This window comes from Oncorhynchus mykiss, chromosome 1 (assembly GCF_013265735.2).
Source record: "Oncorhynchus mykiss isolate Arlee chromosome 1, USDA_OmykA_1.1, whole genome shotgun sequence".
Classification (NCBI taxonomy): Eukaryota; Metazoa; Chordata; class Actinopteri; order Salmoniformes; family Salmonidae; genus Oncorhynchus; species Oncorhynchus mykiss.
In genome coordinates this window covers 34086750-34103875 of record NC_048565.1, presented here as the reverse complement: position 1 = coordinate 34103875, position 17126 = coordinate 34086750, and the positions used below count along the sequence as shown (strand labels likewise).

At 42.8% G+C, this 17126-nt stretch overlaps 1 protein-coding gene across 1 annotated transcript in view; it reads right to left on the bottom strand.

Annotated features, from left to right (window-relative positions):
- Positions 1-17126, bottom strand: part of LOC110532237 (otogelin-like protein) — a 65719-nt gene that overhangs the window by 35611 nt on the left and 12982 nt on the right. The window contains exons 8-24 of the mRNA XM_036989435.1: positions 16905-17029; positions 16656-16762; positions 16340-16446; positions 13401-13526; positions 13205-13313; positions 13083-13129; positions 12804-12949; positions 12524-12656; positions 12184-12361; positions 11943-12067; positions 11605-11814; positions 8195-8363; positions 7601-7675; positions 7421-7464; positions 6943-7126; positions 6030-6137; positions 5210-5348 (exon numbers count right to left, since the gene is read on the bottom strand). Of these exons, the coding sequence (XP_036845330.1) occupies positions 5210-5348; positions 6030-6137; positions 6943-7126; positions 7421-7464; positions 7601-7675; positions 8195-8363; positions 11605-11814; positions 11943-12067; positions 12184-12361; positions 12524-12656; positions 12804-12949; positions 13083-13129; positions 13205-13313; positions 13401-13526; positions 16340-16446; positions 16656-16762; positions 16905-17029 (2132 nt within the window). The remainder of the gene's footprint in view (positions 1-5209; positions 5349-6029; positions 6138-6942; positions 7127-7420; positions 7465-7600; positions 7676-8194; positions 8364-11604; positions 11815-11942; positions 12068-12183; positions 12362-12523; positions 12657-12803; positions 12950-13082; positions 13130-13204; positions 13314-13400; positions 13527-16339; positions 16447-16655; positions 16763-16904; positions 17030-17126) is intronic.

Sequence of the window (17126 nt, the reverse complement as noted above, 5' to 3'; positions counted from 1 at the left end):
GCGAGGTCCATACAGAAATGTTTTGTCGAGATCGGTGTGGAAGTACTTCAACCCCATCGAACACCTTTGGGATGAATTGGAACGCCGACTGCGAGCCAGGCCTAATCGCCCAACATCAGTGTCCAACTTCACTAATGCTCTTGTGGCTGAATGGAAGCAAGCCTCCGCAGCAATGTTCTACCATCTAGTGGAAAGCTTTCCCAGAAAAGTGGAGGCTGTTGTAGCAGAAAAGGGGGGACCAACTCCATATTAATGCCCATGATTTTGGAATGAGATGTTCGACAAGCTTTTGGCCATGTAGTGTATCTTAGTGTACCTGTCAGTTAAAAGGCATATCTGTTTCCGGAAGGATCGGGTGACTTAATGCTTACCCCAGCTCATAGCCCTGAGTAAAATAATAGACAACAGAACAGGGAAATGTGATGTGATCAGCATTAGATGGAACACCTAATATGGCTGCCAGTCCAGCCACCACAGAACCTTGATTAGAACTGGAATGTCCCAACGTCCTGCTCATTCTAATTGTATATCCCTGGGAGTCTGCCGCGAACAGGCCTCTCTTTGTGTTACTCAGGTGTGTGTGTGTGTGTGTGTGTTGCTACAGCTTTGCTTACCTCAGTCGCTCTAATTAAAAATCGTTCCCAGATTAAAGAAACTCCTTGGATCCCCTTTCCCTGATCCCAATCTGCCTACACACACACACGCACACGCACACACACACACAAACGGCCGAGGAGCAGAGCGGCTCTCTTCAAACATTGCACAGTCGCTAACCCAGTGACTCTCTGACAGCCCAAGCCCCTAGATAATTCCCATTATTACTATTCAGTCCCGTGTACGGTCTGTTAGAAATTCTCTCAGTTCTAGGGCTGCTAAAATCAGTAATCTTGTTGAGCTATTTCCCCCCATTAGTACTGTTAGCTCTGCTAGTCTCCAACTGTACACTCTCCAGCAGACTTTAAAACGAGGCTTTGGCTAATGCAAATTAATGTACAAAGTATTATCTCCAAGATGGACATGTTGGACATTTGGGTCCGGGATACAAATCCCAACATTTTAGTGTGCTCTGAAACATGGTTAAAAAGCTCTGTTGATGATAATTCCATTGCACTTCATGATTAAAAAGTTTACAGATGTGATAGGACAAAGAAGGGTGGTGGTGTCGAAATGTATATGAAAAACAACTTTAAGGTGACCTACTAGTTGAGCTACTAGTTATAAATGTTATTTCTCAGAATATTAATTTCTATGTTGCTGGGATCTATCGACCTCCCCACACCACAGCGGCAGAAACTAGCTCCATTAATAGCCTCTGAAATAGTGATATCGGGAGGTCTGAATCTCGATTAGCTTACTCCCTCGTCTGATTGTCTTAAATCAGCATGTACTGATCCGAACTTAGTCCAACTGATTTCAGAGCCCATTTGTTTGAATGTAGAGAATCCTGCTAAATCAACTCTGATTGATTTCATACTTACAAATAACCCTCCTAAATACTTAACTAGCGGTGTCTTTGCTATGGGACCTCAGTGACCACTGTCCCAAAGTCCGTGTCAGAAACACAAAGTTGCCTAAAACTCAACCACGCCTTACTGCTAAGAGAAACTTTAAACACTTCCATGAGTAGGGTTCTGACATGACCTTAACCATTGAGTCTTACTTAGTGTTAATTACACTCCGGAAGCAGAACTTGACCTTGAACAATTCTTTAGTATGTTTATCTCTTCATCTGATAAACATGCTCCTATGAAGAGATTAAGAATGAAAGATAGAGCCAATCCACGGTTCACGCGTGAACTTGATGAGTTAATTCAGCTAAGGAACCAAGCTTGGTCTGAAGCCAGACACAATGGTAGCTCTGCTGACTGGCTCACCTTCAGATAACTTAGAAATATATTTACTTCTTCTGTAAAAAGGGCTAAATCTAACTATTTAATTAATTCCATATCTGACCCTCGTGGCAATCCAGCTAAGTTTTGGAAGGCTATTAAATCAATAAAAATAAGCAGCCACACCTTTCAGCCCAATAAGGTTCGCTACACTCGCATTAACATCTGCTAACCATGTGTATGTGACAAATAAGATTTGATTTGATTTGATTTGAACTCCCAATACTATAGCAGACAAAACTGAAATAACTGATGAGTTAACCAACATTTTATTGCAGCAGGACATTTTTTTGAAAGGGGAAATAGCAGCAATAAGGACAACTCTGAAAATACTGTTCATGAACATAATACAAGCTAATCTCTGATGCAACCCTGTTTAATCAGACTTGCCTGCTACTGTAAATGGTGACCCACTGTTCTCTCTTCGGCAAGTCACTAGTAGGGATGTTCTGGACACTCTCTTAGCTATTGATGTTAAAAAACTACACTGGGGCAGACATGCTTGACCCATGTCTTCAACAGTTTACTGCACCTCTGATTATGGAGCTCTTGACATATATTTTTTATCTATCCATTCTCTTGGTTACTATTACTAAGGCGTGGAAGGCAGCCCTTGTTCTCCCGCTTCATAAAGGAGGTGATCCCTGCAATCTTAATAATTATTTCCCAATTTCAAAACTTTCATGTCTAGTGAAAATATTTGAACTCTTGGTAAGCTGCAGTCCATTTCAAATAGAAAATGTATCCTGAATACTCATCAGTCAGGCTTTAGGCCAGGACACAGCACCATCTTGGCTGCTTCTCTAGTCATACATGACATAGTTAATGCACAGGGTAGGAAACAGCACTGCGCTGCCCTAACTGGGGCTTACATCTCTATGTGGATGACACATATATTTATTCCCGTGCCCCCTCAGTGCAGCAAGCCATTCACCACCTTCTGCATAGCTTTAATTCAATTCAAGAATCGCTCACCGATCTTAAATTAGTGTTAAATGTTGATAAAACCAAGTTTATGTCTCCAGCTCTTGTCAAATTGATCCTAAAGACCTGTATCTGTACTTTGACAGGAGCCCAAATTGAGCTAGACCTGCATTATAAGTATGTAGGTATTTGGATAAGTTGTACATTAAAACACACATTGATAAGCTGACAAAAAGTTGTGAGTAAAGATTGGTTTCATGTAAATAAATAAATCTTGTCTCACTTTTGAAAATAGGAGGACAATTGATCAAGCAACACTGTGTTAAAACCTCTAGATTCAGTCTATCACTCAGCTTTACGTTTCACCACTGGTGATAATTTCTGTACACATCATTGTTTCTTATAGTTCTGTTGGCTGGGAGGCTTTGACTACCAGAAGGGCCCAACATTAGCTATTATTCATATACACTGCTCAAAAAAATAAAGGGAACACTTAAACAACACAATGTAACTCCAGGTCAATCACACTTCTGTGAAATCAAACTGTCCACTTAGGAAGCAACACTGATTGACAATAAATGTCACATGCTGTTGTGCAAATGGAATAGACAACAGGTGGAAATTATAGGCAATTAGCAAGACACCCCCAATAAAGGAGTGGTTCTGCAGGTGGTGACCACAGACCACTTCTCAGTTTCTATGCTTCCTGGCTGATGTTTTGGTCACTTTTGAATGCTGGCGGTGCTTTCACTCTAGTGGTAGCATGAGACGGAGTCTACAACCCACACAAGTGGCTCAGGTAGTGCAGCTCATCCAGGATGGCACATCAATGCGAGCTGTGGCAAGAAGGTTGGCTGTGTCTGTCAATGTAGTGTCCAGAGCATGGTGGCGCTACCAGGAGACAGGCCAGTACATCAGGAGACGTGGAGGAGGCCGTAGGAGGGCAACAACCCAGCAGCAGGACCGCTACCTCCGCCTTTGTGCAAGGAGGAGCAGGAGGAGCACTGCCAGAGCCCTGCAAAATGACCTCCAGCAGGCCACAAATGTGCATGTGTCTGCTCAAACGGTCAGAAACAGACTCCATGAGGGTGGTATGAGGGCCCGACGTCCACAGGTGGGGGTTGTGCTTACAGCCCAACACCGTGCAGGACGTTTGGCATTTGCCAGAGAACACCAAGATTGGCAAATTCGCCACTAGCTCGCTGTGCTCTTCACAGATGAAAGCAGGTTCACACTGAGCACATGTGACAGACGTGACAGAGTCTGGAGACACCGTGGAGAACGTTCTGCTGCCTGCAACATCCTCCAGCATGACCGGTTTGGCGGTGGGTCAGTCATGGTGTGGGGTGGCATTTCTTTGGAGGGCCACACTGCCCTCCATGTGCTCGCCAGAGGTAGCCTGACTGCCATTAGGTACCGAGATGAGATCCTCAGACCCCTTGTGAGACCATATGCTGGTGCGGTTGGCCCTGGGTTCCTCCTAATGCAAGACAATGCTAGACCTCATGTGGTTGGAGTGTGTCAGCAGTTCCTGCAAGAGGAAGGCATTGATGCTATGGACTGGCGTGCCCGTTCCCCAGACCTGAATCCAATTGGATGCTTTAGTCCATGTCTGGGAGGAGATCCCTCAGGAGACCATCCGCCACCTCATCAGGAGCATGCCCAGGCATTGTAGGGAGGTCATACAGGCACGTGGAGGCCACACACACTACTGAGCCTCATTTTGACTTGTTTTAAGGACATTACATCAAAGTTGGATCAGCCTGTAGTGTGGTTTTCCACTCCAAATCCCGACCTCCTTGATTTCCATTGATACATTTTGTGTGATTTTGTTGTCAGCACATTCAACTATGTAAAGAAAAAAGTATTGAATAAGAATATTTCATTCATTCAGATCTAGGATGTGTTATTTTAGTGTTCCCTTTATTTTTTTGAGCAGTGTATAAAGCATTTCTCCAGAAACTCCCATACTACTTCACCTCACTTCTAAATTGGAAATCTAGTAAACAAATAGACTCCGTTTCTAGACTGGTTGGTTCCACAGGTCTCCTCTGAGTTAGGGAAGGCTGCTTTCAGTTACTATGCCCCGCCGTCCTGGAATGACCTACAGGTCACTCTAAAACTTTATTCTTTGGTCCCAAAAGGTGAATTTAGGGAGAAAAAAAAAAGTATTATGAAAAGTGCACTTGTTTTGATTGATTGTATGTATTTGTTTCTACTTACTGCCCCTTTGAATGTAACGTAATTGATTTGAAATTATGCAACTGTAATTGTTTTGTGATCATGCTCACATTGCTTGAACTGCTGTTCTCAGGGCACCATTGGAAATGAAACTCTGGGCTCAGTGGGTTTCCCTGGTTCAATAAAGGTTCATAAAAAAACACACACACACACACCTTGAGTAAGTAGACCTGACAGTCCGAGTGATAGTCATACTCCAGGCCGTCGAAGGTGTGGTAGTGTCTGTCGCTGTAGACCGTACATACTGCCGGACACGGAGAGTAATTACAGTTAAAATACCCCCGGTGACACACACTGGAGAGAGACAGAGACAGGGAGAGATAGATAGATAGACAGAGGGGGAGGAAAACATACAGACAAAAATAAAGACAAAGAGAAGACAGTAAATGAAACACAATTGAGCATTTGAACAATATTTAGGATACTAGCGCTCTATTTTTTTCATGTTAACAGCATTTAACAATCCTTAATGGAAAAACACCAAAAAACAATATTTTGGTATTTGTTTCATTAGTCCATTGTTGATATAGTCCCTAAATGTTTTGCGTGTCAGCAATCAAGTTTTCAAGATATATCTTTCAAAATACAGAAATACAGCCGGCATCAAATTAAATCAAATTTTATTGGTCCCATACACCGAATACAACATGTGAAGATTTTACAGTGAAATGCTTACTTACGAGCCCATTCCCAACAATACAGAGTTAAAAAGTATGACAAATATTTTCTAAATAAAAAAGGAAATAGTAACACAATAAAATAACAATAACGAGGCTATATAATGTAGAAGGAGTACCAGTACTGAATCAATGTGCATCATACCGGCTGTATTTCTGTATTATGAAAGTTATATCTTGAAAACGTTATTTCTGACATGCAAAACATTTTGGACTTCATCAATAATGGACTAATGAAACAAATACCAAACTATTGTTTTTGGGTAGAGTTTTCCTTTAAGGGATGGGAGGGTCTTACCATCTGTAACAGGGGGTGTCGACGGTCTCTCCTGGCAGATACTCCAGGCCCAGCCAGGCACAGGGACAGTTCTCTGGGTAGTAACACTCCCCACGGTGCAGAACCAGCCTACACACACACACATACACACAGTCAGGTAGAACCATTACAACAATCAGGGCTCAAGCATGTGTGTGCTAATAAAGTACTTTTTTCTGTGTTGAAAATCTAAGCCTGGGGGGGTAATATTAAGCTAACATACGGAATTGTTTTAAGATGGTCATACCATGGATCATTTAACTATTTGATTTGGAATTTTAGGACCCCTGCAGGTATAAAAAAAAGTATCTAAAAACATTATTTGATAAAATATAGAATTTGGCCTTTACTGCCATAGCTCATAGAAAATGCATTGAATAGCACATTCCTTGCGGCACAAAACTACTTCCATACTACTTCCAAAACTACTTTTTCAACCGGTACTGGGTTACCTTTGGACGAGTCCTGTGACACTTGTGGGGGTCATAGAATGAGTCTCCCCTCCCCTGATATTAGTTTGTACCCTAAACGGTTTGGATGTTACAAAACGGAGAACACCATCATCTTCGTGAGCCTTATCTTTCCATAGTTTGTAGGCCAAACCATTCGGACGCTACAGATGTTTTTTCATGAGAAGACCGATTTTCAGGATGTCTCCAGGTCTGACAAACAGCACTGTAGCTCTGCCACTTTCCACAGCAGATGCGGAAGGCCAACATTGGAGGATGTGTTGGATTGAGACGCAGCCCATACGAAAAAACTGATATTTCTAACTTAAACAGATGGATTTTGATGGGGATTTTTTTTATCATGTTAATTACTTTGACGCAAGGGTGTGCCAATCGACTCCAGGGTTTTTTAAATAGTTAAACTAACACACAGACACACACCCTACCCAGGTGGGCAGACACAGCCAGGTATGCAGGGTGTGGTGGGAGGACAGGTGAGGTTCAACATCAGGTTCCGACAGGTGAGCTCACAGGCCACACCTCCTCGCCAAGCCACCACCCCCTGGACCCCCTGGGGCTCAGAACAGCCGTGGAACACCTTTCCCTCCGGACACTGGCCTCGCTCCGGCTCTAAAACACAAAGACAGAAGTCATTCAGAAACAGAGCTTTGTTGATGGATGGATGGATGGATGGATGGATGGATGGAGAGGAAAATAAAAAAACTTTATTTAACTAGGCAAGTCAGTTAAGAACAAATGATGGCCTAGGAAGTCAGTGGGTCAACTGCCTTGTTCATGGGCAGAATGACAGATTTTTAACTTGTCAGCTCGGGGATTTGATCTAGCAACATTTCAGTTACTGGCCCACTGCTCTAACCACTAGGCTACCTGCCACCCTGAATAAGAGAGGGATGGTGGGTTTACCTCTTTCTTCTGGTACACACTCCATCCTTCCATTCCTGCAAAGGCTGTTGATGGGAGACAGAGCGGGAGAAGAGAATAAACATTTCAATCAGGGAGATTGTTTGAAGGGCGTTATGTCTGTGAAGTGAACTCTCTATAACCTCTCTATGTACCATGGCTAGTGTATGTGTGGCTGCTTACCAAGGGCCGGCGGCGCTGAAGGACACCTCCCCTGGCTGGGACACTCCGCCAATAGAGTAGCAATGACACTGAGACCTGAGAGAGAAAAGAGGAGAGGATGATGGGAGGGTCAAGTCCTATGTGTTTGATGATGATGATGATAATGTGCTTTTGATCAAGATTATGGTGCATACTTGCCTGACTACTCAGAATTCTTCCGCTGCTCTATGTTTGCTACATACTTCAGTCTGAGACTGCCATCACTGAAATCGTTTGTGGTGATGTCGAAATTTGGGTTGTTGTACAAAACAAAGTCAACAGCGATTTAATCATTTCTAAGCAATCGGGTATCAAAGCCTATGATGAATTTTCTAAATGCTGCTTTACAAACGGGGGTTCTGGCTCTAGCCCCACCCATAAGTTTCTGGGACCTATCAGAACAGTTAGAATGGGTTTGCGTTCCAGAAATCGTCGTGGAGATACTAAGATCCAGACTCATTGCGGACAAGAAACTAACGTCCATGGACGTGTCGTAGCGTTTTACCGAAGCAAGAGGTTTGGGTAGCCAGGCAAGATGCATGTTAGATGATAATGTGTAAGGGGGCGGAGTCTTACAACTGAACACAGCGTTGTCGTACGTCATCGTAGTAACTGCCCTCTGAGCAGCCACACCCCTCAGCACAGTCATCATGGTTACAGGTCTCTCCACTGGAGAGGGAGCGGCACGAGCGGCCACAGGACGACACACAGGAATGGAACAGCATCCCACCCATACACACCACACCTACACACACACACCTGAGTTAAACACCTCCGTCACACCACCTACACTGTAACAAATTGCTGTAACTTTACAGCCAAAAATATACAGTTAGCTACTGTAATTCTATATTACAGTGCAGTACTGTAAAGAGCAATGCATTATGGGGGCTCAATGTCATTTCGCTACACTGCTGTAAAATTGTGCTGTATATTTTGCTGTATATTTACAGTAGCATACTGTAAATGATGGTGCATTGTGGGAAAATGTTGTGGACGGAGAAAGAATGTCTGGCTCATTAACATATTTGGAGGTGTGCCTTGTAAGAAGCTATATTTGTTGCACTCGTAAGTGAGAAAGCTGTACAACACAGAACACAGAACCATACCGTATTTTTGTGCCGCCAAAAACCTTTTGAACAGTAGTGGATGCATGGTATTGTTGTTTCTGGCTCATTAAAATATTTTGAGGCATGCCTTGTAAGAGGCTATATTTGTTGCACCTGTCAGTGCTGTACCAATTTAACTGAAATGTGGCAGTAGTTTCCTAACAACGATAGACAGCTGTCCCTGATTGAGAACCATACCCGGCCAAAACATAGAAACAGAAAACGTAGAATGCCCACCCCACATCACACCCTGACCTAACCAAATAGAAAAATAAAACGGCTCTCTAAGGTCATGGCGTGCCAGTCATTGCCAGTTTAGACGCCTTTGTTAAGGGCATTACAAGTGAAAGTGATATAAAACACCAAATATTCATTGGTATGCTGCTGTAAAATATAATTACATATTCAATTTTATTACAATACAATTTAACAATAAAGGATTTTATTGCGGTTTTGTTGTATATGTAGTGCATCATTCTGGAAATTATGTTGCATTATGGGAGGGGAAAAAGTTGCTGGATTATTAACATACAGTGCCTTGCGAAAGTGTTCGGCCCCCTTGAACTTTGCAACCTTTTGCCACATTTCAGGCTTCAAACATAAAGATATAAAACTGTATTTTTTTTGTGAAGAATCAACAACAAGTGGGACACAATCATGAAGTGGAACGACATTTATTGGATATTTCAAACTTTTTTAACAAAGCAAAAACTGAAAAATTGGGCGTGCAAAATTATTCAGCCCCCTTAAGTTAATACTTTGTAGCGCCACCTTTTGCTGCGATTACAGCTGTAAGTCGCTTGGGGTATGTCTCTATCAGTTTTGCACATCGAGAGACTGACATTTTTTCCCATTCCTCCTTGCAAAACAGCTCGAGCTCAGTGAGGTTGGATGGAGACCATTTGTGAACAGCAGTTTTCAGTTCTTTCCACAGATTCTCGATTGGATTCAGGTCTGGACTTTGACTTGGCCATTCTAACACCTGGATATGTTTATTTTTGAACCATTCCATTGTAGATTTTGCTTTATGTTTTGGATCATTGTCTTGTTGGAAGACAAATCTCCATCCCAGTCTCAGGTCTTTTGCAGACTCCATCAGGTTTTCTTCCAGAATGGTCCTGTATTTGGCTCCATCCATCTTCCCATCAATTTTAACCATCTTCCCTGTCCCTGCTGAAGAAAAGCAGGCCCAAACCATGGTGCTGCCACCACCATGTTTGACAGTGGGGATGGTGTGTTCAGCTGTGTTGCTTTTACGCCAAACATAACGTTTTGCATTGTTGCCAAAAAGTTCAATTTTGGTTTCATCTGACCAGAGCACCTTCTTCCACATGTTTGGTGTGTCTCCCAGGTGGCTTGTGGCAAACTTTAAATTACACTTTTTATGGATATCTTTAAGAAATGGCTTTCTTCTTGCCACTCTTCCATAAAGGCCAGATTTGTGCAATATACGACTGATTGTTGTCCTATGGACAGAGTCTCCCACCTCAGCTGTAGATCTCTGCAGTTCATCCAGAGTGATCATGGGCCTCTTGGCTGCATCTCTGATCAGTCTTCTCCTTGTATGAGCTGAAAGTTTAGAGGGACGGCCAGGTCTTGGTAGATTTGCATTGGTCTGATACTCCTTCCATTTCAATATTATCGCTTGCACAGTGCTCCTTGGGATGTTTAAAGCTTGGGAAATCTTTTTGTATCCAAATCCGGCTTTAAACTTCTTCACAACAGTATCTCGGACCTGCCTGGTGTGTTCCTTGTTCTTCATGATGCTCTCTGCGCTTTTAACGGACCTCTGAGACTATCACAGTGCAGGTGCATTTATACGGAGACTTGATTACACACAGGTGGATTGTATTTATCATCATTAGTCATTTAGGTCAACATTGGATCATTCAGAGATCCTCACTGAACTTCTGGAGAGAGTTTGCTGCACTGAAAGTAAAGGGGCTGAATAATTTTGCACGCCCAATTTTTCAGTTTTTGATTTGTTAAAAAAGTTTTAAATATCCAATAAATGTCGTTCCACTTCATGATTGTGTCCCACTTGTTGTTGATTCTTCACAAAAAAATACAGTTGTATATCTTTATGTTTGAAGCCTGAAATGTGGCAAAAGGTCGCAAAGTTCAAGGGGGCCGAATACTTTCGCAAGGCACTGTATTTTGAAGCGTGCCTTGTAAATTAGTGAGAATGCTGTACCAATTGAACTGATACAATACATGGTAGTAGTGCTCTAACAATTTCATGTGGATATGGAACAGATCAGAGTGGCAGGAAGTCTTAAACCTTAAAAGGTTAAGTGTTTTGCCAAGTCCTTTTGGTCTGTTTTGCCCTGTAATCACGGCCAGTTCGGAAGTCTTTGTTTAGGCCTCTAGAATAATGATGAGTGAGAAAGTTACAGACGCACAAATATCCTACCCCCAAGACATGTTAACCTCTCACCATTACAATTACATTAACAGGGGAGGTTAGCATTTTGGGGGGGTATGATATTTATACCTCTGTAACTTTCTCACACATCATTATTCAGGATTCCTTCACATTAATGTAGAAGTGTTAAGAAACATTCTGTTCTTATTTACAATAAAAGTGACTTCAAAATGACACAATACATTATTTGCCATTCATTTCTATTAGGCACAAAATAATCTGAAACACAACCAAAACAAACAGCAAATGCATCCAACAAATTTGTAGTCACAAGCTTGATGTAGTCATTGTATGCTATGCATATGGGGTCAAATACTGCTGTAGTCAGGTGTTACAGTAATAGGCAGTAATATGTAAATATAAATGTGTTCTTAACCTACTTTTTACAGTGTAGACACACCACCGCTACACACAGACATATCATTCTCCAGCTCTCCACTGCCCAGACTCACCGCACTCTGAGACGTGGGCCCTGTAGTTGACTGCAACATGGTGTTTGGAGCAGAGGTAAGTGTAGTGGGCCAGGGCCGTACACAGACAGGTGTTTCCACAGCGACATGCCTGGTAGCGACACTGTTGCTGGTACACACTGGGACTGACGTAACCATGGCAGGGAGAAAACACACTCCCCATCAAAACCTCACACAGAGAGGCATAGAACACTGTAACACACACACACACACACACTTCTCAGCTTTTGAGAGGATATGGCTGCAGCAAAACATGAAGATATATCAAGCAGTCAATGGAGGTCAGGGTTAGAGTTTTGAGGTCAGGGGTGAGAGGTTACCGTTGTGCTGGTTCATCTCACAGGGGTCGATGATTGGCTGGTTGATGGGGGCGGCGCAAGCAGATGAGACCCTCCAGGAGTTAGCATGGAGCTGGGGAGTCCCCTCTATCATCCCTGCTGGAGAACTATACACACACAGGCCAAAATGTCATTTTTACTCAACTGCCTCAGATAGAAATGCCCTAAACCTTTTCTCCAAAGAACATTTAGGGGTCAATATGAGAGGAAGTAGTTTCCTTACAGGAAGTCGTCCCGAAGATTTCCGTTGAAGGTTCCACAAAGGCCTAGCGTGTTCCCACGCCATTGGCTGTCCAGTTGTAGGTAGACGCGCCCACCACGGCCGTCATACTGCAGACGCAGTCCAAGCAAGGTCCTCAGCTGGACGAACACCGACGTTAGCCTCTGCACCTCCACTACATCTACTCACATAAACACATATTAAATCTGAAGCTAAATAAGGTGTTCCACAAGGCTGTGTTGGGACCATTACTGTTCTCTCTATACCTGATGTTATCCTTATCATACTGCATATTATACGAAGTAATGAAAGGAGTATCAATTGTAAGTTGATTGTATCGTACCATTGGTGTAGGGCAAGGTGGGAGCGGGGTTGACCCCTATAAGCACCTCCCCCTCTCGGGTCAGAGTCACCTGGTGACTAACATTTTCATCCAGTACCACTGTCACCGACTGGATACACGCCTGCTGCTGGGCCTGTACACACACACACACACACACACACACACACACACACACACACACACACACACACACACACACACACACACACACGATTGTTTCAGATTGTGTGCGTTACCTATGTGAAGGTGGTATACTGCAATATGTGTTTGTGTGTGTTACCTCTGTGCAGGTGGTGTACTGAACAGTAACAGTGAATCTGTTGCCAATCCGGCTCTTAACCAAGACGTACTGACACGCCCCCGGCTGCAGGAACATCCTCCCATCGAACGACGTCACAAACACATCACCGACTACTGAACACTCCGCTGAGAGAGAGAGATAGAGAGAGAAAGAAAGAAGAAGGTAGGCAGGCAGGCAGGCCGGCAGGCATTGAAAGGTGTGACATTGGATCATTCAACATTTGAGTTTCTGATCATATGACTTGAGAAGTTAGCTCACCTGTACAGTTGTTCTCTGTGCAGTTCCACACTCCCCCCATACACACACTGTAAATACACCACAGGTTAGCAACTCACAAACACACCCACGAACACACACACAAGTCACACACACACACTCACCAGACGCTGCAGCCCTGCTCCAGAGTGTGTCCCTGTGTATATGAGGTGCCGTGATAGACACAAGGACACTGAGACACTGCTATACACGTCCCATTCTGTAGAATCAACCCTAAAATAGTCGGACACAGAGGGTGAGATGGAGTGTGTGTGTGCGTGTGTGCATGCGACGTGTGTGTATAAATGTGTTTGTGTGTACCATCAGGGCAGTAGCATCCGTCCAGACAGTGCAAGTTGGTTCCTAGACATTCCTTGTCAAAGGTACAGGTGGGAGGGCAGCAGCTAATACAGTCTCTATGGACAAAACTCTCCTCACAACCATCATCTACGGAACAGTCAAATGAAGAACTTAATAAGTTAGCTAACTGTCAATTAAAGGTTGGGGTTAATGTTATGCTCCAGAACTTTTAGAACATTTCAGCCAAAACGGGTCCCCGTTTACATCATCCAGTTGTGTACTCCCTCATCCATTTCGTATGATATGTTTCGTCATGCAAAAGATTATTCTCATCATTTTTGGGGCAATTTGTATGATATGCAACAAATCCAATTCGTACAATATGTTGCGAATTAGTTGTGCGGAATGGGAAATAGATGATTTTTTTCTACTTAATAGTCATCCCCAGCACCACCGCAACATCAACATATGTGAAAATTGCACGTATCCATGTTTTGTAATAAGAAAGATAAAGGAAGATAAGTGTTTTCAATGACATCATCAACCAATTAGTAGGCAATTAGTAGGCGATTAGTAGGCAAAGCATACTTATAATTGGTTAAAATCACATGATGCACACTGATGATGTCATTGGAAACACGTATCTTCATATACAGTGCCTTGCGAAAGTATTCGGCCCCCTTGAACTTTGCGACCTTTTGCCACATTTCAGGCTTCAAACATAAAGATATAAAACTGTATTTTTTTGTGAAGAATCAACAACAAGTGGGACACAATCATGAAGTGGAACGACATTTATTGGATATTTAAAACTTTTTTAACAAATCAAAAACTGAAAAATTGGCCGTGCAAAATTATTCAGCCCCTTTACTTTCAGTGCAGCAAACTCTCTCCAGAAGTTCAGTGAGGATCTCTGAATGATCCAATGTTGACCTAAATGACTAATGATGATAAATACAATCCACCTGTGTGTAATCAAGTCGCCGTATAAATGCACCTGCACTGTGATAGTCTCAGAGGTCCGTTAAAAGCGCAGAGAGCATCATGAAGAACAAGGAACACACCAGGCAGGTCCGAGATACTGTTGTGAAGAAGTTTAAAGCCGGATTTGGATACAAAAAGATTTCCCAAGCTTTAAACATCCCAAGGAGCACTGTGCAAGCGATAATATTGAAATGGAAGGAGTATCAGACCAATGCAAATCTACCAAGACCTGGCCGTCCCTCTAAACTTTCAGCTCATACAAGGAGAAGACTGATCAGAGATGCAGCCAAGAGGCCCATGATCACTCTGGATGAACTGCAGAGATCTACAGCTGAGGTGGGAGACTCTGTCCATAGGACAACAATCAGTCGTATATTGCACAAATCTGGCCTTTATGGAAGAGTGGCAAGAAGAAAGCCATTTCTTAAAGATATCCATAAAAAGTATCGTTTAAAGTTTGCCACAAGCCACCTGGGAGACACACCAAACATGTGGAAGAAGGTGCTCTGGTCAGATGAAACCAAAATTGAACTTTTTGGCAACAATGCAAAACGTTATGTTTGGCGTAAAAGCAACACAGCTCATCACCCTGAACACACCATGCCCACTGTCAAACATGGTGGTGGCAGCATCATGGTTTGGGCCTGCTTTTCTTCAGCAGGGACAGGGAAGATGGTTAAAATTGATGGGAAGATGGATGGAGCCAAATACAGGACCATTCTGGAAGAAAACCTGATGGAGTCTGCAAAAGACCAGAGACTGGGACGGAGATTTGTCTTCCAACAAGACAATGATCCAAAACATAAAGCAAAATCTACAATGGAATGGTTCAAAAATAAACATATCCAGGTGTTAGAATGGCCAAGTCAAAGTCCAGACCTGAATCCAATCGAGAATCTGTGGAAAGAACTGAAAACTGCTGTTCACAAATGCTCTCCATCCAACCTCACTGAGCTCGAGCTGTTTTGCAAGGAGGAATGGGAAAAAATGTCTGTCTCTCGATGTGCAAAACTGATAGAGACATACCCCAAGCGACTTACAGCTGTAATCGCAGCAAAAGGTGGCGCTACAAAGTATTAACTTAAGGGGGCTGAATAATTTTGCACGCCCAATTTTTCAGTTTTTGATTTGTTAAAAAAGTTTAAAATATCCAATAAATGTCGTTCCACTTCATGATTGTGTCCCACTTGTTGTTGATTCTTCACGAAAAAATACAGTTTTATATCTTTATGTTTGAAGCCTGAAATGTGGCAAAAGGTCGCAAAGTTCAAGGGGGCCGAATACTTTCGCAAGGCACTGTATATTTTTTTCCACAAAACATACAGAAAGTAGACAACGTTGTACCAGATCTTCAGTTTCTTGGTAATTTCTCGCATGGAATAGCCTTCATTTCTCAGAACAATAATAGACTGACGAGTTTCAGAAGAAAGTATTTTCTTCTAGCATTTTGAGCCTGTAATCGAACCCACAAATGCTGATGCTCCAGATACTCAACTAGTCTAAAGAAGGCTAGTTTTATTGCTTCTTTAATCAGAACAACAGTTTTCATAATTGCAAAAGGTTTTCTAGTGATCAATTAGCCTTTTAAAATTATAAACTTGGATTAGCTAACACAATGTGCCATTGGAACACAAGAGTGATGGTGCTGATAATGGGCCTCTGTACGCCTATGTAGATATTCCATAAAAAGCAGCCGTTTCCAGCTACAATAGTCATTTACAACATTAACAATGTCTACAATGTATTTCTGGTCAATTTGATGCTATTTTAATAGACAAAACATGATTTTCTTTCAAAACAAGGACATTTCTAAGTGACACCAAACTTTTGAACGGCAGTGTAGAAACTCACCATTTTCACATATGTTGATGTTGGGGTGGTGCTGGAGAAGATGAATATGAACTAGAACATTTTTTAAATTTCCCGTTAAGATCCTGGACTGCATGTTTAAGTTAGGTTAGTATAATGTTACTGACTGCAGGAAGGGAAGCTGTCTCGCCACTCTCGTACAGGGTATCCTACATGGCTGCAGGCTCGTGTGTACTCCACCAACGCACGACAAAACGTTTCCTCATCATCAGACCTGGATCACAGAAGACAACAGTCAGAAATACTCAAACAACAGTCAGACAACACTCAGATAACAGTCAGAAAACATTCAGACAAAACTCAGACAACACACACACAACATTCAGAAAATAGTGAGACAAAACTTAAGACAATAGTCAGCCAGAAGACAGACAGGCAACTCACTCACGCACGCACGCACACACACACTGGTGTGTGACTTACACACAGAGGTCAGCGACACAGCTGGCCACGTAGGGGTTTGGATCAATGTTATCATGACAGGACAGGAAGGGGAAGAACAGGAGAGCACTGCACTTCTCTATGGCATCCTACACACACACACATACACAAACATCAACATAATACAACAAAACACAGAATATCATTGTACAGTCTTAATGGCACACTGACAACCTAGGTTCAAGTAATATGTTCCAAACAGACAGACAGACACAGACAGACAACTCTTACGTCCATATCAGACTCAGAGTGGCAGGGTCCAGTGAAGTCAATGTCCACCAGAGGACAACCTCTCTCATGGGGCAGATCTACTGACCAGCTGTTAGCAAACACGGCTGGCTCCTCTGTCTGCACACCTACACACAGACACACACACACACGAAACACGCACACACACAGTTACGGATCCTTCCTCTAGATGCCTGAAAATAATCCAATATAATATAATAACTG